Genomic DNA, 23,136 nt, shown 5'->3' with positions numbered 1-23,136 from the left:
GAAACGAAACTGCTCGGCGCGGCTATAAAACTTGCAGCCCGGTTCCCCGGCAAAAGAGGGAACCAGTTGACTTTGTTTCCCCGCAGGAAAAGAGGCGGGGAAATAAGTGGCCGCTCGAAATAACGCGGAGTCTAAATATTTACCTGCGAAAAAGACTCTCGGCTGCGGGGGTGGGGCGCCAGGGCTGGGCGGCGGTGCGACCGGAGCTGCCAAGAGATCGTAATCGCTGCCGGAACTGCCGACCGCGACGAAACTGTAGGATCCTCGTGCCCAGGGATCCGCCCTCCATCTCGTCACCACGCTCTCGCGTGGCTGTGGTACCACTTGATTCCCGAAAATACCCTGGAAAATCGTGCGGCGATCAGAACCCGACGTATCCATAATAAACGAACCCCTCGTCATGCACCGTAACGACGTCCGCGAGAAATTAAAACAAATTCCGACGTGCACTCGAATGTTTACAACATGCAGAAAAAGGTTTGATCGATAAAGATTCCTTCGGAAGCGATCTCCCATGATTTCCATGGGATTCGGCGGTACAATAGACGTGTATCCGCAATAAACGTAACAGAACGGTTCCGTTGGTAATAAGAAAATAAGGAGCACAAAAGTAATTTCATAGAATTATCCGCATTTCCATAATCGTAACATCTTAAGTAATTGTTCCTTCGAAACTGGAACTATCCGAGGCAGCAATTACGTATATTATGGATACAGACCTATCGCCCTATTAAATTTTATTGAAATCGGAAGGAGTTACCTTTGAAGCGGTTCTCGTGAGAGTCTTTTATAGACGGAACCTGATACCACAGACTCTATGTTCATAATGAAACGGAGAGTATCTGCCGGTATCGAGATTAATAATCGATCGGATGGGGAAAGAGGTCCGACGGTTAAGGGATGAAAATAAGATTTCACGGTCGCAAGAATGGATTCTCGTGTTACCTTCAGAACGGCGATGCAGCGTCCGACGATCACGTCGTCGCTGACGTTTTCCATTACGCAGGCCGCCTCGCCGGCCACCAACGCGAGCAGCACGGGCGCCTTGTACAAGTTCCAGAACAAGAAAAGCTCGCCGCGCGACGCGGTCGTGCTTCCCACGTGGCCGAACAAATTGGCGGTCGGGTCCCAGAAGATCCGCTCGAAGCACAGCACCACCTGACGTGACGGATTTAGCGGCGTTACCTTCCGACCCCTGAATCTCGGCGCTGGGCCGAGGGCTTAACGATTACTCTCCTAGGAGACAACGATTCGACGCGCACCCGGAGACGAGGAACCCTCTCCGCTCTAACGACGGGAAACTCCCGGCGATCGATCGTTTAAAAGCCGGTATTTTCTTGCTTTTCCGCCATGAACACTTCGTGGTCTCTTTGGGAACGAACGTCCGAGAAAATAGACCGCGGTTCCTGACCTGTTCGCGGCGCTGACGAATGTACCCGTGCTTTCAATTTACCATTATCCACGATTAACTTTTTTCCTTGCTTACACCGTTTATCTTGACTAGTTGTTCATTTACATTGAGATCGTTGCGACTTTAGAAACAGCAAGTAGAATATCGAATTATTCATTTTGATACAATGTTTAGGAAATATATTCCCAAGAAACCAACAGGTTATGGGCTGATCTCATTGAACCTCACGGTGTTACCAATCGAACAACCAAGGTCCGAAACATTCGAACGTTACTGGAAGCAAGAGAAGAAGTTCCCCGAAAGTTCCCAATTACGAAAAAAAGATCCACCGATCCCCGAAGGACCGAACTTCCGAAAGAGACCATCCCGCTCGATCCTCGTTAATCCGAGGCGCATTCTCCGCGGTCGCATCGGTGTGCAGCGGATCCCGCGCGCGCATCGGAAGGGACAAACGGGCGCGCGCGTCCTCGAAGACAGATCTCCCGGAATCGGCGGCGAGCGGCTGCGCGCCGGGGCGTCCCCCCGATTCATCCAAATTACCCTCAATTTATTCGGTTTCACGGGCTATCGGGCGAAAAATCCTGACAGCCGTAGCCCATTTCCCCGGCGCGATGAACCTTTAATTTCGCATGCGAAAGTACGGCCCGGGCCGGGGCGAGGAACGCTCGTAAAAGCGGCTCGGCCCCGTCCGGCCGCGGCGGAACCGTCCGGCCCGTTCCTCCGTTCCGGCGGGTTCGCCCGCTCGGGGAGGCCGTAAAAGGAACGTGTCCCCGGCGTAAGAAGCGACACGAGCCACGTCACCGGGCCGCTGCTCGCTCGCGACGAAAGAGACCGCCGGATCACAATATATCTCATTCGGGGACCGGTCGACAAGTTCGATCGTCGTTTTCGCCGGGCGCATAAATCAGCGGGGCCCGGGGGCCCGCGCGACTCGACGCCGCGGAGACGAGAGACGATCCTCTCCCTCTCGCTGTCCCCTCCTCTTAACCGGTGGAACCGTTCGCCCCCCCCCCCCCTTCCCTGGTCCACCACGGAGAGGGCCTTACCTTATTTAAATTGCCGAAGCCGAGCCTCTGAATAGCCTGGGACTTCCAGTCCGGAAGCGGCGGGTTGAACGCGACCGCGGACGGCGGCGCGGAAGCCTTCAGGACGCCGAGGGGCAGCGTGACCAGCACCGCGTCCGCTTTGTAGACCGTGTGATTTGTGTGGGGGCTGCGCGAGGGCGCGGCCCACACCTCCACCCCGTTCACCCCGTACCGGACCGCCCTGGCAGCCGTGTTCAATCGGATGTCCAGGCCTTCCGAGAGAGCAACAGGTACGCACGAGTATCCGTTGCGAACTGGAAAAGGTGACGGGTAAAAAGGTCAGAAGACGCCGGTTATCGGACCGGAGTTTTACTGTTTGGGCGTAGGGGTTGTTGCGGTTCTTGTTGACGCGCTTGCTACCAGCGACTTTCGGCAACGGTTTCTTCAATTATATTCTCATTAATTCAATGAATCTTCTAAATTGGAAAAATGAAATTGAAGCGAGTCATTGAGTTTCTGAATATAATGTAGCTTATAATTTCTAATAATAATGTCTATAGGATTACGGCTGTCAAATGACGCTAGTAGCGAACGCGTTAAGGCCGCGGTTTCCAATCTGGGAGGCGTCAAAGTTTTTAATAAGAAATTAATGTTCATACCGTAATGTCTAGAAATAAAACTTCATATCGTAACGTAATAGTACAAATTCAGTGAAGTTATTTTGTAATACGGTTATTATTTAAAACGTGTCTATATTATTACATCTATTAAAACATAGGGAGAAGAAAAAATTGTTTTAGGAAGGCGTAGTAGTATAAAGGTTGAAAACCGCTGGCTCAAGGGGGTTTTTAGTGGATTGAGGTTTGTAGGGGTTGTAGAGGAATTTCGGGAACTGTAACAGGTTTTGATTTATGTGGTGCAATTGAATGACTATTTCATGTGTTGCATTTGGCTGAATGGGAATGTTTCAGTTTCTGTGTTGTTGGGATATTGGTTTTGAATAAACTTGAAGTGCCTTGGAAATGCTTTCCACTTACCTAGATCGAAATCTGTCAAGTTGTATATGTATGAATCAGTTCACTATAGTTCTACAGTGAGTATACAAGGTGTCTCAATTATAATCTACCCAAACCTACATCTATGAAATGATTCTGTTCGCAAGTTATCACGCGCAATCCCGAATTCTCGCGAATTGCCACGAAACGCTGTCGTCCCGTAATTCTGTTATCGCGCGAAGATATCCAACAAGGTGTTCCAATGAAATTTTCACGAGAACGCAGCTCGCACGGGAAGCTTCCAGGGCTCGCCTTCGCGAACGGCGCGCGTCGCAAGGGTGGGCCGCGGATCCGCAAAATTCCGTGAGTGCGAGCATCACCGGTCGCGATAGAGGCTCCATTACCGTTTAATTGGATATTTCGCATTAGCGCGGCCAAATCGGGACACCTGACGCGGCCCTAAATTCTCGTAAGCACACTCGAACCCCATAACAACCGGCGTGCATGTACTAATAATGATACACAGGCGTCTCCACTTAGGGGGTTAATTATGTTGATGGCCACCGCTGCGCTAACAAGCACTCTCCTATCGGCGGACGGCGTTCCGGATATTTAAATTTACGCGGCCCTACCGCCGTACTACCGTCCTCGCTACCGAATTTCGAATTACCGGGCGAGGTCCCACGCCGCGAGCTTCCGATTGGAAATCTGCCCTTTGCGGATTCCTCGCGCGTTCCCAAAATTAATTCCACTTACCGCCACCTCCTGTTTCGAGATAAAAGGCAGTCCCCTTTTAACTCTTTCAGTGGTTTAGACGTGTAACAGTATCGGTGAGTATTAGAGTATCAGAAAGTCTTCCTTCAGCTTTGCGACAGCTTTAGCTTAGTTTGTACAATTAAGATTATTAAATGTATAGAACACTCGTGAAAGTTTTATAAAACAAATAGCATTGTACTGTTTTATATATTTTATACAACTTCCGCGAGTGTTCTATAAATTGAATAATCTTAACTGTGACAATGTAGGTTGGTAGCTTTAGCGATATTCGATTAACCCTTTTGATATGGAATACTTCATTGTGTATCTTAGAATAGAAAAATGGCATTGTACTGTTTTACACTACCATACCAGTTAATCAAACAATACCAATGTCAAACAACACGAACCCCTTGCGTCCTCCAGAGACCCCAACCATTAACATCGCCCACCTCGCGAAACGTCCACCTTCAAAACACCTCGCGCCCGGTCTCACCGAGAAACCTGGAAAACTTTCGGCTTAGGTTTCGTTCGGACGCCTCTCCGGTTCCCGAGGCGGTTCCAGACCTGTTCCTCCTAGAAATTTATCGTTCGCGTCGCGAACGAGAGTCCGGCCTCGTCGTTTCGTTAATTCGACCGATTTAAATTCGACGTCGGCCCGTCCGTGGCTGTTTTTTCGTCCGGCTCCGGTAGGAAATACTACAGAGGCGACGGGGAAAGGGGGGCGGACGGAGAAGGACGCGCGGAACGCGGGGTGGAGCGAGGGAGAGTGAAACGATCAGCCGACGGAGGGACAAGTCGCGCGACGCGGGGCCCCGCCGATCCACGCACGATTATTTGCGACGGAACGGTACGCCGGATTCGTTATTACTTTAATTGGAATCCATTTGACTGGCGGCTACACCGGCCACGGATCTCTTTCTCTCCGGCCTCCTCTTCCTCCCTTCGCCGTGTTCTCTCCCGCTCCCTCCGACAGCTCGTGTCTGGCGTCGATTACAGAAACCCCTTTCTAATAAGCGAGGGAATATTCAACAGCCAGTCAAGGGAACGATCCGCTGCTACCAAAATTATGGTAAGTCGACCCTCCCTCTCGACCGCTCCTCCCTTCCCCTCCTCGCTATCCGTTTCTTTATCTCCGTCCACCTCGGTTTCTTTCTCTTGCGGGGCCCACTCTCGAATGGGAAATTAATTCCTCGCAATGAGGCGGCCGGTTCCGAGTCGATGGAAATTCTTCGCGGTGAAACGGACTGATCCGGTTTCGGTTCGATCGCGGTGACAGCTCGGCCACGGACTGATCCTCCGGGATCCCCGCACGATGCCTTCTGGCTCTGTTCCTTTTATCGTCCCGATAAACCGCGATACGCTCGGGATTCGTGTCGTCGGTAGAGTTTTCGTTTCTCGCGGTGACAGGCTCTTCGATGCCTCGTCTTATTACGTCTTAGACGTTATCGCCGGAGCACGTGGCTTACGGCAGTTTGTGTCTCTTCGGTGGTAATCGCGACGGTTTATGGGAAAGGGAATTTCAGAGTGATCTGTGGATAGTTTCGAGAATCGAATGTAGTTGCGAAGTGATTTATGTTAAATGAACATGTTCGATCGTAAGTGATGATATTGAACCACGAGAATTGGTATAATAGATAATTATTCAGTGGCACGTGTACCACATATGATAGAATTTTTGTAAGAAAATATTTTTAAAGGGCACACGGTCAAGAACACCGGTATACGTCACAGAGCGCCGAAAAAATAAAGAAACAATATGAAAATATATAAGAATCACCGAAAACATGAATGTAACTTAATATGTTATTCAAAAAATCAATACAGTGCATAAGCAAAATATAATCGGAATATCCATGACACGGAACGTGTTAACGATTGTTTATATTTGCCTCCGCCGCGAAAGAATGATAGATCGAAGATTCGCGCAACAGTCGAAGCGTTGAAATTTCACGAAGAATAATAGCGGTGTCGATTAGCTCGAAACCTGCGAGGATGTTTTCGGCCCGTCGGGTTGCGTAACGCTGGATTTATTGAAACTGTTACGAACGGGATTAATGTACCGATAATATGCTAATAGCTTTCGGCGATCCCTCGAAGGTTTCACCTGGCCGAGGACTTCCGCGAGCGAGCGTCCCGTGGTATGAGAAAATATGTCCACGAAATTATATCTGGAAATTGGCTCGACTCCGGCTGACCCATTTTGCCCGGAATTTATGACGCGAACTTCCATCAGAAAGTCATTTTCGAAATCTCGAATATGAAACTGAACTGGGACGTTTCAACGAGTATCATTTCCTGCCCGCCGCGGACGAAAAAAGCCGCCTAAATTTTTCAACGAGCCGCCGCCGCCGCCGCTCGCGGACGCCGGCCACACCGCCGGAACCAAAAATTCGCTTCGGACATTTTCGTTTCCCGGTTCCGCCTCCGTTATAATTATAATATGTCCAGCCGAAAGAGGCTGTAACTGCGTTTCATTAAATTTATAATTGCAAGTCCTGGAAGCTGAACCGGCGAGATCGGCGGCTACGCAACATATTCCCGAGCGTTCCGCGGGAATGAGGAAAGAACAATTATTTAGATGCAAATGGCGCGGTCGCCGGTAGTGTCTCAATTTAAAAAACGTATCGAATTTGCATCGAAGTGTACGGCCGAGGATAATCAGCCGAAGGAACGTACGCGAGTCCGCGTCGTATTGTAAATTATACTTTCCATGATCATTGATACATAATTTTACCCGCTGTTTCGCCAGATTATTATTGACTCCGTGCGAGGTATCTTGTCGCATATATTAGGCGGGAATTTTCAGAGAAATTTCACAATGTCGAATCGAACTTCGTTAACCCTGCTCGACGAGCCGGATCATTTTCGCATAACAATTGCCGCCGCAGTTCAGCGTTATTTTATTCGTCCATCAGCTCGTACAAATTACACACGAATATTACCGTAAAGTACACGAAGGTTAATATACAATTCAGAAAACCTGCGCGCGATAAGAATCGCACCTACAAACAGCCATCCGCCTTCAAGTTCAATTACCAGAACACAATAATCTGCATAATTAACACGTTGAACGTCATGGAGGTCAGCGGTGACGTCAAGCAAATCGAATCACTATGGTTCACTCAATTAATACGGTGATACTCAGCCAGATCACCGTGCAATAATAATAATACAATTCAATCTAATGATTTAGTATTGTATTTCATCATTTTGTGTATTTCACTGTATAAAATCGTGCGGCATTCGACGTGTTAACAAAATCACCTTGGAAGCCCGCGAGGACCAAACAAATCTACAATCCTTGAGCCACCTCGGATCGATCCAATCCCGATAGATCCCTCTCGAAGGTACAAAAAAATGGAAGCACACAGGAGGGCGCGGGCCGCACGTTAACCGGAACCCAGGGCGCGACGGAGGTTCGCCGGCTCGCTCCGTCTCGCGAGCGCGCGAAGGCAAATATTTAAAGAAGAATTTATCAGCGGCGAAAGAGAAGGCCGGGGAGCAGGACAAAGAAAGAGAGGGCGAGAGCAAAAGGAAACAACAGAGCGGGAGAGCGAGAGCGAGGGGGATAGTCAGAAAGATCCGGGGGACGTATCTCCGGGCTTTTCTCGTTCTATCTCGTCCGCATCGGGGGCCCCGTGTTGGAGCGTGCAAAGCCAGCGAGAGCTAGCCGCTAGCGTGCGAGCGAGCGAGCTAGCGGGCGAGCGAGCGAAACACACGCTACCCTCTCGCGTCTTGTCTTCCGTTTGATCTTTGCTCGCAGTATTTTTTGACGGCGAGTCGAACAATTTGTATGCCGCGGTGGTTTTCAATTTACATTTAAATTGGTTGCTTATGGCGTTCTGTCGTCTCGACAGGAGTCGAAGTGCAGCCCGGGAGCGCAACAGCGAGGGGACGGGCTGCCGTGGAGCCAGCCAGAGGATGCGAGAGGAGAGGGCGTCCTCTCGGACCAGCCGCGCGGACGTGCAACCGACGGAGATACCGCGTAATGACGGTGCCCGGAGACGAAACCGGGGAAAGGGGATACCGGGAGAAGGGAGAAAGGACGACAGACCAAGAGAGTGTGAGAGAGAGAGAGAGACAGAGCCGGGAGAAACGGCGGAGGGAGGCGCACCGCACCCCGTAACCCCTTTCGAACCCGCTCTCGGGCATCCCGCTCGAACAGTCAAATACTGAAACGGCCCCAAGAGAGAGGGACTGGCAGAAGTCTCTGTCCGCGAGAGTTCAACGCACCGGCGACGGCCCTGCCGCGTTTTTGCGCGCCGCGCGAACGTGCCGGAACACCGAAACCGGCGGGATAGGGGATGAGGAGGGCTCGCCGCTAACTTTCGTCGACGTCGTCGCGGATAGGGGCGGCGACGACGATGATCAAACGCTACCGATCCACGCGATCGTGGACGACGGAGGAACGGACGGACGGTCGGTTGGTTAAAGAAACCGATCCACCATAGGTTTCTCGACGGAGATAACTGCCGCCTCTCGTAAAGGGATGATGAATACAGGCGAAAAGAAGACCCTGAGTCTCGGATGAGATAGGGGGCGTTGAAAATTCGGGGATGGGATTGTGTGCAAAATTGGATCACATTTTGCAGATTTTATCGCGCGCCGGATGAGCGGCTATCAAGGAAGATTTAAGCGGAACTGGGTCAACCCTTAGTCGCGAGGGCGGATTCGCGCGTATCACGGGCGTTTTTTCTCCGTGCGATGGAATGCTGGGGCTTTCTCGTGGAAGGGAGCGGTTTCGGGGATTTAAGGGGTTGTTCGGGTGGATGGAAGGCTTCGTCACTCTTCCCGACCCCCTGTCTTGTAGTACGTTTTGCGGAAAGTTCGCGTCGGCTTTGATACTTCGATGAATATATAATTCTCTGTTATACGGATAAAAGTAAAATAAAGTAACCCTCGCGTCGGGGAGCGATGAATGTTTCATGAAAATTCCTGAGCATGGAATAACATGAACAGAATTAATTACCGCGACGATAATATTATTCGCGGCGCGCGCCAGGATCGTCACTGATTCGCGGAAGCCGACCGCGCGCTTGAAAACAGTTAAACTGGAAGATAATAGGCAAACGATTACTCCTTTAAATAGAGTACACTTCCGTCGAGAGCACGGAACACCAGAGTTTCTCGGTTGTTGACTGCAGCCCTGCTCCCTCCCGCGCGCGCACGCAGCCCCGGGACCTGGCGCGGGAATACAGAAATTGGAAGGGTTGCTTTTCTTGTTCGGCGGACCGTTCCGTCAACATCCCCGGCGACGCGAGTCTCGGAAGCGCACGTAAGGCAGAGGAAGTCTCATTTACCTCGGCGAGCAAACATTGATTTTCGGAAATCGGGAAGGCGGTCCCGTTGCGCGCGGGACCCGCAGGTGAACTTCCACCTTTGCGGCGCTCGCCCAGCAGCGGGGGTTGGCTCTCGCTTAACGTCGGGGCAAATATTTAATAAATAAACAGCCTGTTCGGGCATCCACGGACAAGCGGTCCGAAAGAAATTGATTGACCTTTGACGATACTGCACGAGAGACCCGTCTCGATCTCTTACGTGATATCCATGCCAAAGGGAATCCTAGAGCCCGGTTTAGAGGGATATAGCGAACCCGATGTAAGGAACGATAAATCGACGAGGAGAGCCGTTATTCCACGGGGGATCGTACGCGATCCCGATATCGAGTGCAGGAGGTACTTCCGAAAAATCGTTCTCATTCGCGTGTCTTATACCGTTTCGCCTAGAGTACGCGACTTTTTTCCATTCCCCGAAGAGCGACTCGCGATCTGAATTTAAACGGAACGCAAGGAAAAAGCGCGAAGCTAGTCGAAACTCAGTGGCCCGCGAAGGACAATATTTGCGCGACGAGTTCCGGGAGACGGTAGTTTCGTTCCGCAGCCAGGACAAACACACCCGGTTGTTCCGTGTTTACCGCGAGACTCTGGATCGTCGGGGAACACCGCGGAAATTAGTGCACGCGAGAATGCGTCGTCAGTGTGTCTCCGTTCTCCGCGGTTTTCCTCGTCGCGCGGCTAAGTTTCGATGAATCGAGGCGCATTGTACGCATCGGGAGTCGTAGCTGCGATCCAGAGCTATGACAGACGTTCGTCTGATCGTACGACGCGGTTGACTTTGAGCGAGAGTACACGGGCAACCCTTCTGGAGCGGCTGGGAGGGCGGATGTTGACGCGCAAACAGACGCGATACACATAAATTAGCGATTACCCCTTGTCGCCGGTCTACACGTCGGCAGAACTTCCTCGGCGAGCGGAGATATAATAAGATTAATAGGACGAAAGTTCGAACGAATGCTCTGGTCCCCGTTTCTGTTTGTCCTATTAATCATACCTGTCTACGCGGACTCGTTCCCCGGGCCATTACGCCGGCATTTTGAACCGCGCAGCCGAAGTCTGTTTGCCGGGAGGACGTCCGACGGAACTCCCTGGACAAACGACCGTTAAACGCGCGGAAGCGACCTGTGCGTACCGGGGACGTTTTCGGGGAGACTTCAGACGTCTACGGGGATGGTTTCGTAAAGTAAAATACATCGTTCGATGTTAATATTAACAATTAACCAGCTGGCAACACGTTAATGTGTTTTATCTTGATTATTCTGTGGTTAACACGTTAAACGCCATGTCATTGATGACTGACGCTTCTGAATTGGAAACAATCGTAACATGCAAGATAACGGATGTTCAATGAAAGTGTTTAATAACGTGATAATAGTGTAATGCAAGGATAGTAACGCTAAATAATCATTGTACCTGTTTTTTCTTGCTACAACGGAATAACTCTATAATAAAATGGTCAAGATTTGCGCTTGTGTTAATGTACTTTGCATTGAAGAAATAGATTTAAGCTGAACGCGTAAATCTTAGCAATATTGTACAAATATAGTGTAACGTTTAATCGTTAATTAATAAAAGAGGACTCATGGGAATCCGAAGATGTTACCGATTTCACCGAATCAATCGCGGAACGCGTTACAAAGCCAATTTAATAATACCAGAAGTATTAAAACCTCACTTACATTTAATAAAATCCAAAACAAGGGCGCACGGCAATCACGATAAAACGAAGGATCCCGCTTAAATCAACACAGCGGGAAATTAATAACGATTCCTTTGTTCCATTCAACCCGAGCAGTAATAACACATCCAATATCCACACCGCGAGACCCGCTGAAAGTATCTTAACGAGCGCCGTTCGAAATAAGCCTCGTCCACGGCGGCAGCCTCGGAAGACGCCTAATATCTCCGCGGTCTTCCCCGGGCAACCATCATTTTTTAATACAGCTGGCAATAAAAAAGGGATCGCGGGGTTCGCAAGGAACAAAACGTTGCTAGGGGGAGAGTACAGAGGCGAGGAGTCGGCTTTAAAATGTTCAACGACGCCGAGGGATGCCAGGCCGGCGGAATTACGCCGAGACAAAAGGGTGAGCCCTGCGTCGGCCCGCGAAAAATAAACGTTATCCGTTGTCATTTCGGCGTCCTCGTTTTTCTGCGGCCCGTTATCTCGCCGGCTGTCCCGGCCGCATCGGCGGATCCACCATCGGCATCGTTCCCCGTATAATTTGTTCAGATTGCGATAAAGTTAATTGGAGCCTGTGCTGGAATTTATGACGCCGCGGGCGGCGCGCGGGAACCTGGGGGTGGCCCTCCCCCGGCCGCCGCCCGCGCGCCGGACCGACCGCGAGAGATTCCTAGATCGCGCTAGCGAAGTAAAACCGAGGAGACCGGGCAGAGATCGATATCGCGCCGCGATTTATTACGATTGTCACACATTCTGTGCAAATGAGCTTGTACCGTGGGCCCCCGTTCCACCCGGCCCGATTCTCCACGGGACCCTGGGCAGATCGAAGAAATTCATCGCTGCCGCATTAAGATGCCCCGCGGAACGGTATCCGTTTCTCTCCGTTCCTCTCTGTTTCTGTTCCTGGTAACCGGATATCGCGGGGACAAGGAGGAATCGCTGGTTTTTAGGGGTTCCTTCGGTGGCCGGCGGTTTCGAACGGCGAGCGTCTCGACGACGCGTCCACGGGGACGACCAAGAAGCGACATCCGCGGCTGACGCGGGAAACCGGTGATGCTGGGGTCGGTAAAACAGGGGAGATCGATGGATCCGGGGTACTACTGTTCTTTCAGAGGGATGTTTTGGAAGTTTGTTCATTGAGAATGTTCAGTGGGAATGTTTGGGTGAATGTTTCTAGGTAGATTCTTTGGTTTGCATTTTGGACGTGAGGTCTAGGGGAATTTCTGTGGAGTACTGAAAATATAATGATATATTTGTTTGTTACAATGGGTTCTGTTGCGTGCATTCTTCTGATCGCTGAAAAGTGCGTTTAAGATTTCTTGAAACTTGGGATGAAGAAGCAATTGGATTGGGAAGCTTTGTACGCCACTGTACATTTTGCAAAGAATTATTCGAAGAAACAACGCTAGGACTACTGAGAATTTAATACGGTTGATATGTAATCTCTATAAAGATTGTAACAATAGATTATTTTCAGTTTCTGTGGACATTCGTTACAGTATTCCAGTGAAGCTATTTATTTTCAAGATCATTTCGAATATTCAATGCTTTTGAGATATGAAGAATTTCGAAACAAAACAATCAATACATTTTGACTGCTACGGTAGTTAAATGATAATGAAATAATAAAATAAAACAATTTTCACCGTTACTAGTGTTAAATATCAAAGCTTCGACAACCGTGAACATTTCACTTGGCTGCGCTCCATGTTTAGCATCTTTCGAAAATTCTTTCACCAATCACACTTGTTTCATAAATGAGCATTATCCCGTTCGTTAACAAAATAATTCCAGCAGCATGCTCGCTGCGTCAGCCGTCAAAAGAAATTTCCAAAAACATCACCTCAATTAACCTACTAATTAGCGGATCGGACCGGCTTCAAACGCATTCTCCGCGCGGAGATGATCGCAAGAAACCAACAGTCTCGCGTTGCACGCACGCTCGCGCGCTCGCGGCATTCGAACCGGGAGCGAGTTTTCCGCGAGCGGAAGACGTGGCGGATTAAAGCTGTTCGCCACACGACACACGCCGCGATTAGACTGTCGTCGCCGATAATTAACCCTTTGCACTCGAGGTGATTCTCAGAGGTGACTCTCAATCACCACTTGATTACATATAGGAACATTATAAAGTCTTCAATCTAATCTTAAGCTACTCACTTAAGCTACACACAATTCTTCCGACTTCAAACTAACACCATTTTCCCTTCGGCCACTGTAATACTTCAAATCAAACATAGATATAAACACAATCCCACGTTTCCAATAAATCATTAACAATCAAGTATCCCGATCAAGCGCAGTATATTTCAAACTTCCAATTCAACGATTACTAAAATCGCATAATCGCTTCTACTAAGAATCCTACAACATAATTCAACTCTGGAACAAAACAAGAACCGCCCGCGAATCTCGAGGAACATACTATCCCAGCTTTCCCAGATAATTATAAATAGGTCACTCCGATTACCCAACGCTTCCATCGTTAAAAGTGAAAAGACCGACTAGGCTGGGAACGGGACGCGGCCTACGCTGGCGAGAAAACGGGGAAGGAAGGAAGACGGATAAGGGAAAAAGGGAGGCGCGAGAGAGGAGCAAGAAATCTGAAAGCGGTGAAAAGAAGACGGCGGAGAATGCGGGAACACAGGCGGCGGAGGGGGAGCGGCGGCGACGGGGAGAGAAGAAAACCGAGAGAACGTGGAAGAAAGGAGAACGCAAAGGGCCGGCTCGCAGGCAAGAAGATATTTGAATACGACTATATACCGGGAGTAAATCGTATCGTCCGCAAACGAGCAGCGTGCTACACAAGAAATGCATTTGCCGGATGCTGCGCGGTGGGGATAACGGGCCCCTCCCTGCGGCCTCACGGGGCAGCGCGGCGAGAGGGGCGTGAGGTAGGAGAGCAGGGCGCACGCCGAAAGGGGTACGACGATGGTAGCGATGGACACCGGAGAGTCCATCGGCCGCGAGCTTTCGAGCAATTTCGCCCGAATATTGTTACCAATTTAGCCGAGGCCTGATTGGGATGATTGATGGCTCCCTGGGAACTCGGCAGTCTCGGAGCCAGGGCTTAGAAGACTTGGGAGGTCGACGGTTTTTGGGCAGCCTGGAAATCGGGGAGGCCGCCGCGCGATCCGCTGCGCGCCTTGGAACGCTCGATGGGAATTAACATTTTTGAAGGTTTTTCGCTGGGAATTACACACGATTTCAGATACAGATATTTTATGAAACTTGAGGGGAACTCGTGTGTGAATTAACGAAGGATTTTAATGTTGTATATGTTGCACGAGGGTAAGCATCAGACTTTATGGTGTTACTGTATGGAACCAAGTGATTAAGAGTCGATCGTGTGATATAGAATACCTTGGTAAGTTATCTAGAGTATATTCATTATGCAATTACAAAGTATTTCAAGAAACATCAACACCAAATCAACCTTGACCATCGAAAAACCAACTGAAGTCTCGAGCAGCATCCCAACTATAAGTACCATCAGAATATCGAGATTAACAAAGATCCCGCCTAACGTTGCAATTAACTTGGCGACTTTTATAAGTTTTTCGAAACTTTTCTTATATTCCAAATATCAAAGTAGCTCTGCTAAACAGAACCCCCCTGTTGGTAAACCAGTAATTCTCAAACTAAAATGCTAGAGAGCACTATGCTCTAGGTATCTTTTAAAACCCTCAGGCTCAATCTACAGACCACTCCTATCCAAAAAAAAAAGATTAACAAAGATCCCTGACAAATGTCGATCACAGAAGGGGTCGCTAAAGGGAAGAATAGACGGCGAGAAGCGTCGAGGCGAGTCCGAAAGTTTCAACGTTTCGTGGAATCGTTTCGAAGGATCTTGAGGCCATCGCTAGGTGGCCGGAGCGTGTAAGGGGGCACGGTAAGGCCCACGGAAAGTCCCCTTTCGTCTGAGACCAGGCGGAGAGCAAAGGGGCGCTATCGAGTCGAGCTATCTCCCACCACCCGTACCAGTTGCGCCGTAATATATAGGCCGTATCTCAGGCCCGCAAATTGCCTTTTTAAACACAACAAGACAGCCGTGCCCCCTTTCAATTTACGCGGGGCCCTTTTTCGCGTGCGCGCTCCATTCCGTTTCCCTCACGGTCCTCTCCTCCCACGTCCCCGCCGGTCCCGCCGGCGCGTCCTCTTTCTCTATGCTATATTCTATCCGCCTGCCCCCCTCCCGCCCCCCGCGCCCGACCCCGCAATCCCGTCGCTCTTATTTCATCTTTTCGCTTGACTTCATCCCCCCGCCGCCGCCCCATCGCCGACCGAGCGGCTCCGAGCACTCGGAGAGACGTTTCCAGCGTTCGGCCGATCGACGTCGTTCCCTGGCATTACATCTAAATACACGTTCCCGCGGGGATTCCACGAAAACCGGCCGCAACGTTGTATGTTATCGGTATAATTACAAACGCGGCAATCGGTTCCGGCGACAGCTCGACGGCTACCGGTGTCCGGCGACCGCGTCGACGACGGTTCCTTCCCCGCTCGGCGCTTCTCGCATGGGAATGGGAAATATAGCGACGGTCGAAGGGTTAACCATTGGCGGTCGACGGGAGAGCTTCGCGGCTTGACTTTCAGCGAGATTGTGAAATGTATTATTATGAAAGAAGATTAATGAATATATGAACGCGTCGCCGATTATACGGAATTAATTGAACGCGTGCGTTTTATCGGAGCAATTTAATAATAGAAGTATTGAAGCCGCGTTTGAATAAAATTCAATACGAGGGCACAAAGTAATCACGGTGGAACGAAGGATTGAGCTTAAATCAACATGGCAGGATATTTCAGCGGAATTGTGAAATATATTATTTAAGTTTTTAGTTATATACATTTGATATTTAATATGAAGCTTTGTATGCGTTGATACGCGGAAGATTCAAATAGAATGGCTTCGCTTTTTATATCGCGAGTGATTTCTCGTTAACTTGGCTTGAAAGAATGTATCTCGTCGGAAGAGGTTGAATGTAGTGAACTTTCGAATGCAAAGGGTTGAAATCCTTCTAGGCGGGATTGAAATAAAATAGGAAGACGGACGGGGTAGTGATTTCTGGAGAGAGGTGTAGCCAAGATGGCGAGCAACGCCAGGAATGAGGATAATCTTAGAATGTCTCACGACTGCGCCGGAGAATCATTTTTCCATGTTTCCGCGTGCACGCGTGAGGGGGTCGTCTCGCCCCGAGGAGAATCGTTCGTCCCGCTTCTTTGCGGCGGAAGAATCGAATTCGCGATTGTCGATCGCAGGGACGAGTGCTCTCGAGGGGAGAGACTCGATCGAACGCCACAAAGGAGCCGCGGGACGAGTTTCCTGTGATGTAATTTTCCAGTAACTTTTGTCTCGGCCCGGGGTTGTTTAAGAGGAAATCGTTTCAAGGAAGAGGACAGCTGCATCGACGCTCGAGGAATCGAGATTTCTCGGTTTCATTATTGCTCCATGTACGCTCGGCGAATGTTCGAAAAAACACTAGAGGCAAATTATCCGTTTCCAAGAGCCGCGCATCCCGCAACCCCCAGAGCTCAACACATAATAATTCTCGAAACCCCGAGCCAATCACGTCGATCAGCGTGTATCCCTAAAAAGAAACGAACGATAATTTCCGCGACGCAGAAATACAGATCAAGGTTGACTAACAAGGTATTCATAAAAGGACTCCGGTAAGAAAGGAATCATTTACCTACCGCAGCCAGTCAAATGCCCATTGCAAAGTTGAAAAAGCCGTAACAAGCAGCGATCGAACGATCCCTTTCTTGGGAACCGGGGAAAACAGGAACAACACAGAGGGAGCAAACGCAATCCATGGGGAACCGTAATGAAGAGGGTGGCGGTGGTTGGTGCGCGGCTATTAATCGGCGTAATAAGACGTCAAGGACACGCCGCGTGTGACCGGAAGAAAAATTCGTCCGCCTGGTCCCTGCAGTTAAACGATCGCCACCGCAGCCGCCGCCGCCACCGCCGCCGCGACTGGTACCCCAGGACAAGATTGTCGATTTATGTTTACATACTCGTTTTACGTGAGATCTCGATAATTAGAGTAGTTACCCGTACAACGGCTGCGGCGGCTGCTGCGGCCGCGGCGAGGGAGTGGGGGGGATGCGAGCGCCCCGATCTTGTGCGTCGGAAACCACCTCCCCGGCAGGCCAGGATGATGCCGTGAGAGGATTTAAAAAATGGAAGAAGCACGAGGCGAGCGGCGAAGGTTTAAACGAGGGCCGATTAATCCCTCCGGGGGGAACGCTGGCCTGAAATTGGCGTATAGTCTTCGCCGCGTTATCTTCGATCGTAAAGCATCGTCATCTCCCCGGCCGCCACCCTGCCCGATACACTTCCAACAGCGGTCGCTTATTCATCCTGCTCACAAGTCAATATAATCCGTCAAGAGTCCCCCGGGTACCGCGCCCGACTTTATCCGCCATTTTTCCCGCGGACCGGGGAAGATCCCGCGATTCCGTTCGGCTCGGAATGAACCGTCGAGTTTAAAGTTTGCCGGGGAAGGTTCGCTGGGAAAGTTTGCGGAATCGATGGGATGAAGGACTGCCTAGGGTGAATGGTTCTATCAAGGGATTCCTTGTTCGCGTGGATCGCGAGTTTTCAAATGATAGGGCATTAGGGGTTGTAACGAGCGAAGTGATTTGAAGGGACGTGAGAAGCTAGTAACACCTTTTCACTATTCCTCCATTATTCCGTGAAGCTTAATCAAATATTTTCTAGTATTTAAGAGTTCCGTGCCGAATTTCATTTCCTCTGATCACCTATAGTTCTCTATTCGAAAGAAGACTAGGTCATACGAATCAAATGATTAACTGAAAATACAGCTTCACGAAATTTCACGAATTTCACTTTCGAGTCGCAACCCTTCGAAGGAGGAAATATTTGCGAGGTAACTAAAGCATAGGCTGGTGCCTACACCCGTGCAAAAACTCCTCCGTCTTGTTCTCCGTTCGAAGGAAGACTCCTCGGTTCGATCCCTCGGAACGATCCTCCTCGGTGTCTGCGGACCTTGGGCTATACACGGGTCGGGGGTAATGTAAATATTAATCGGTGGGAATGGAGAGAAGCAGTCGGCTAGGCGAGAGAACCGGGCACTCGGGCCCCGGTTGATTTACAACGTGGCATCGCGGCCCCTGAACCAGCTATCGCGTATTTGCTCGTAATAACTCGGTTTGCTTTAAGCGCGTTTTGATGGTTCGCGTTATATACGATTCGACTGATGGCGGATGTAAACCTTGCCCCGCCGCACGGCCCTGTGGATTCGGTCCGGTGGAGAGTTGTTACCCCTGGCTATAGGCAACGCAGCGGGCGTCGAGGGAAGAATGCGTCGTGTGAGAAGGTGCACCGGGATTGGGCCCCGGCCAGCTGAAATCGAATTCTCCGGGAACTTTTTCTCGGGAACCGAACCTGGACGGTCTTCAATAACCGCTGAACAATATTTCAGCAACGAATTAACCGGCGGAGACGAGGGAATAAATTTATACGCACTCGCCGAGCGATTACTCTTTGTCCCTGTTCTAGTCGAAGGGGTGGTTTTTCTCGTTTTCTCCATTAACCATTGAGATTTAGAGATTCCGTAGAATTTCCTGGGCAGCAATGGAGGCTTCAGACCTTTGTCACGGAATTTTTCGAAAATATCGTCCTTTGCAATGTCTAATCGTGCATCAATCAGTTCAGCCCCATTAGGGCGAGATTTTAGAAAGATGAAAATCACTTTTTATGGGACTCAGAGAATATGATAATTTATATTATTTTCCATAGAACAGAGATTATGGTAACTTATATTATTTTCTATAGAATATAGATTGTAACTTATATTATTTTCCATAGATTTAAGATAAGAGAAGCGTTCAATTAAAATTTGAATTACAAGTCGAAGCCTTCGAAGTGTTTCTATTCTCGCGCATCGTAAAATCTATTGAAGTCATCGGTAGCTCCGAGGTGGACGCCGGGTCCACGGAAATGAACTCTCCGAAAAAAATTGCTTTCACGAGTAAAAAAAAAAGGCCGGCCAAGCCCGGAAAAGCAACAGAGTTCTACACAGCCAGAGGCGTAACGGTCCGAAGTGACAAATGGTTAACTAGAATCGCAAACAGTTTACTAGACAAATAGTTCGACGCGGGCAGCGTTAAATAACCAATCGATCACGGGGATCGGGTTCGGATATCAGCTGCGCGGTGGCAGGGCCCGTATCGGATGCGGCCTCGATTGGCGCACGTGTTGCCAATTACCCGGTCCGCGTCAAACGACGTCACAGTTGAATCCTCCATGGACGACGAACGTGACCGTCGGTGGCGAACATCCGCTCGGAGAGACGGACGAGCGGGAGGACGAGGAAAAAAAGGGTTAATCGCGATACACCTCGGAGGGATTCCCTTCTCGGGGGCCATTAAAGGGGTCGTCTGGCCTACAGAGTCCAAAAAATCGATTTTCTTCTGCCTCTTACCACTCCTTCGATCGCCGTACCACGAAGAACGCATCCACGAAATGATTTTATATCATTTATAAAAGCCGCGGAATTTTCGGATCGAAGACAAACAGAGGAATGAACATTTCTCCTTGAACATTCCGCCGATGGATATTACCCGTGATTCGCAATACAAAACTTCCGTTGGCAAGCTATCTCAATGTTTAAAAATTTTACACCCCGAAGATTGCTAGAAAAAGAAGCTTAACTCGCAAAAAGAAACTACCTGCCAGGTATTCCGTACTCTATTATTAATAAGAACAAATTCGGTGGCAAGGAATTTCTCCCACCTCGCGTACACGGACATTAATAATATTCACTGGCGCGCTAACGTCCGCGATAATCGCCATTCTTCTTTATCCAGCGAATTGATTCTCATCTATATAAACATCGATTCCAGTCCCTTCAATTCCGGCCGGCGCAATCGTAACGCGATCGACAAGAAACTAAAAAGGTGAAATCGTTTTCCCGTCCATTCCTCCGAGGAACAAAAGGAAGGGAGTCGTTCTCGGTGAGATTAAACGCGAAAGAGTATCAAGGCCGAAGGAACATCCCCGCGCGGCGGATATCTAGAACAAAACGTCGGAAGACAGTGCACGGGGCGTAACGAGCGGCGGCGACGCGTTCCTGTCTGTCCGGCGATCGGGTTCACGCGTGTAACCTCGTAGTCCAGCGCGTCCGGTCCCCTCCGACGATAAAGTCTACGGTATTACGCGGAACGGAACGGAACAGAACGGAACGGAACAGAACGGAACGGAACGGAACGAGGAACGGAGAAAAGGAGAAAAAGAGGAAGAGAGCGAAGTGACGAGAGCCGAAGGGCCGCGAGTAATTGAGTCAAAATTATTTTCGAGCGGGCCGGGGCTGCGGTCATTACAGCGGTTAGCCTCAATCGAGGGCGGTCCGGCGGGCCGAACTTTCCGGGTGGCAACTTTTTCTGCTTTGATGATCACTGTCAGTGGGCAAAAGGCCGCTTACGGGGCTCTCTCGCGCGCTCTCACCTCGCGCGTCGCTCCATCAATCTCTCGTAACCCAGCGTGCCGTTTTTACCGGGTGAAATTTATTACGCCCGTGGCCCACGCTCTTGCGCAGACCGCCCCCTCCGCGAGGAACGAACAACAGGCCTCTCGAGCGAGCGAGCGAGCGAAGGGCCGAAGTAGCTTACTTCCATCGCCTATCATCGCGGACCGCGTTTCGGCACGAACGTTCAACACTTGGGGCGGCTACCCTCTTTCTAGGCTACCTGATGGGATAACAATGGAAATTTGGAGAATAGATCTGATGGGAGTTGATGGGTTGATTTGGGGTTTCGATGACAGGGTTGGGTAGAGTTTCGGTAAGAATGGGCATTGCTATTGTAGATTCTCTGTTGTCAAACTTTCGTTAGATTTATAGAATATAGAGTACTCGGGTTGTAGAGTATATGTATAGAATGTCTGCGAATTTTGGGGAACAAGTTTCCGAAGTTTTTCTAGGTTATTCAGTACCGAAAGTGCTAACGCGCAGGACTCTAATATACATATCGTTAAGCCGCATTCCGGAAAGTTCGTACGTTTCTGCGCACTTCCATGAATAACAAAAACAGCCAAGATGGACAAAGTTAGCGCGGCGTTCCGCAAGAATACTATTTGCATAGTAAGAGGCCGTTCGCAGCGGCGGGCAGCCAGCGCGCGGAGACGTTTGCTTAACGAACGAAACGTTCAAACGGAGTCAGTGGGGCACCGGTTAATCACCGGAAAAGCATTTCGAGTTCCAGCCGGGAACTGTTTTCTGATTAAACATACCCGACCGTCGGGTAACCGAAGTTCTCGACGTCCGTGGCGGCAAGATCCCGGCCTCGGAGAGACTTCCCTGAACGTTTGTTCCCGGTAACTGCGTCCGCGGAGCGTGTTCACGCGATCCCTCCCTTATCGGGGCCAATATACCACCACGTTAATTCGCGGCGGCGCAATAACCACTCCCGAAAGTACAACTTAGGCACCGCCGGAATAGCACGGTATCACGCACCGGGGCGATTCCGTTCGCGAGGGATCGCCGCGATCGGGCTGGGCCGGGGCCCGATCGTTTACGGGGTGGAGCGATGCCTCGCGACGCCGTTATTCAATTCAACGGGCGCGGCGCTGCGCAAGACAAACATCGAAATCGGCGCGGGAAAGTGCCGGTTACCCTACAAAAATCGGCGCGGGACGGTCCCGGTCATTACGTCGCGACCACCACGATCATTTGGTCACGGATAAGGCGGCGAATTACGAGCCGCGCCGATACGAGGCGCGATACGTCCGGTTTATAGAAATTTCGAGCGATCCCCTCGGACAGTATCGGTCCCGATTGTATCATCCATTCTCTGTAGTTACGGAGATCGATCGGTATCTTCGGTTTCCGGGGAACAGGGGTGGAATGCTTGATTTCGATTTACTATAGCTTGGAATGCGAGATATTAACTTCGTGGATCTGTTAATTAGATTATGGAACAGTTGGAATAAATAATTCAGTGGAGTTGTAATTATTAACAGATAGAAGCAATGAATATTCAAGCGAATGATCTTCCAACGAAATTTCGCGAGTTTCAATAAATCTCTTGATAATATAATTAATTTTCCTTCCCAAGAAACTGAGAAACAAACCCATTAACTCTAAGTACTAATTGTATCTGTAGTTATCAGCAGGTAGAAGAGACAAATATTCAAGCGAACGATCTTCCAACGAAATCTCGCGTTAGTCAACTGAAATTTGGAAACGTCAAAGTCCGTAGAATTTCAATAAATCACTTAATAATATAATCAATCTTCCTTCCCAAGAAACTGAGAAACAAACCCATTAACTCTAAGTACTAATTGTATCTGCAGTTATCAACAGGTAGAAGAGACAAATATTCAAGCGAACGATCTTCCAACGAAATCTCGCGTTAGCCAACTGAAATTTGGATACATCGAAATCCGTGGAATTTCGATAAATCGCTTAAAAATATAATCAATCTTCCTTCTCTGTTCTCAACTCGTTTTCAATTTTCAAACACGAAATGCCTCCGGATCATTCTCGAAATCTGCATTCCGATCAACGGCGGAGCGAACAAAAAGTCAGGGGGAAGAGAGAAAAATCTGTCGCGCTCCCATCAGCGTGAATTGCATCCGCGAGAGAAGAATATTCCTCCTCCGGAGGCGTCCTTATTAGAAGGAACCCGAGATCCCGGTTGACACTCCGTTGTACCTGTCGCTTGGCAGGCTTGTACCGGGAGCGAGGGGTTACAAGCGTTCGCGGAATTCCCGGTGCGCGTTGCGCCGGGCCTCTCGCGCGAGGAATAGTCTCGGGGCCCCGCGAAATTACGAGCACCGCGGCCGGCGACGATTCTTTAATAAAACCGTTAGGCCGGGGTCCCTAGCGCGGCCGCGGTAGGCCGCGCGAAACGGGCGAGCAGCATCGGGACGCGGATAAAAAGGGGTTATACTATACGTTAA

General features: G+C 49.8%; 1 protein-coding gene across 3 annotated transcripts in view; it reads right to left on the bottom strand.

The window, feature by feature from the left end:
• Su(var)3-3 (lysine-specific histone demethylase Su(var)3-3) overlaps positions 1 to 23,136 on the bottom strand; it is a 134,556-nt gene that overhangs the window by 1,957 nt on the left and 109,463 nt on the right. For all 3 annotated transcript variants that reach the window (XM_076372577.1, XM_076372576.1, XM_076372579.1), the window contains 3 exons: positions 2,458 to 2,750; positions 946 to 1,158; positions 144 to 342 (listed from right to left, as the gene is read on the bottom strand). In XM_076372577.1, coding sequence (XP_076228692.1) covers positions 144 to 342; positions 946 to 1,158; positions 2,458 to 2,750 — 705 coding nt within the window. The remainder of the gene's footprint in view (positions 1 to 143; positions 343 to 945; positions 1,159 to 2,457; positions 2,751 to 23,136) is intronic.

Source organism: Nomia melanderi, chromosome 12, assembly GCF_051020985.1.
Source record: "Nomia melanderi isolate GNS246 chromosome 12, iyNomMela1, whole genome shotgun sequence".
NCBI classification, from domain to species: Eukaryota; Metazoa; Arthropoda; class Insecta; order Hymenoptera; family Halictidae; genus Nomia; species Nomia melanderi.
Note: the sequence above shows the minus strand (reverse complement) of the source record. Positions and strands in the feature narration are given on the sequence as shown.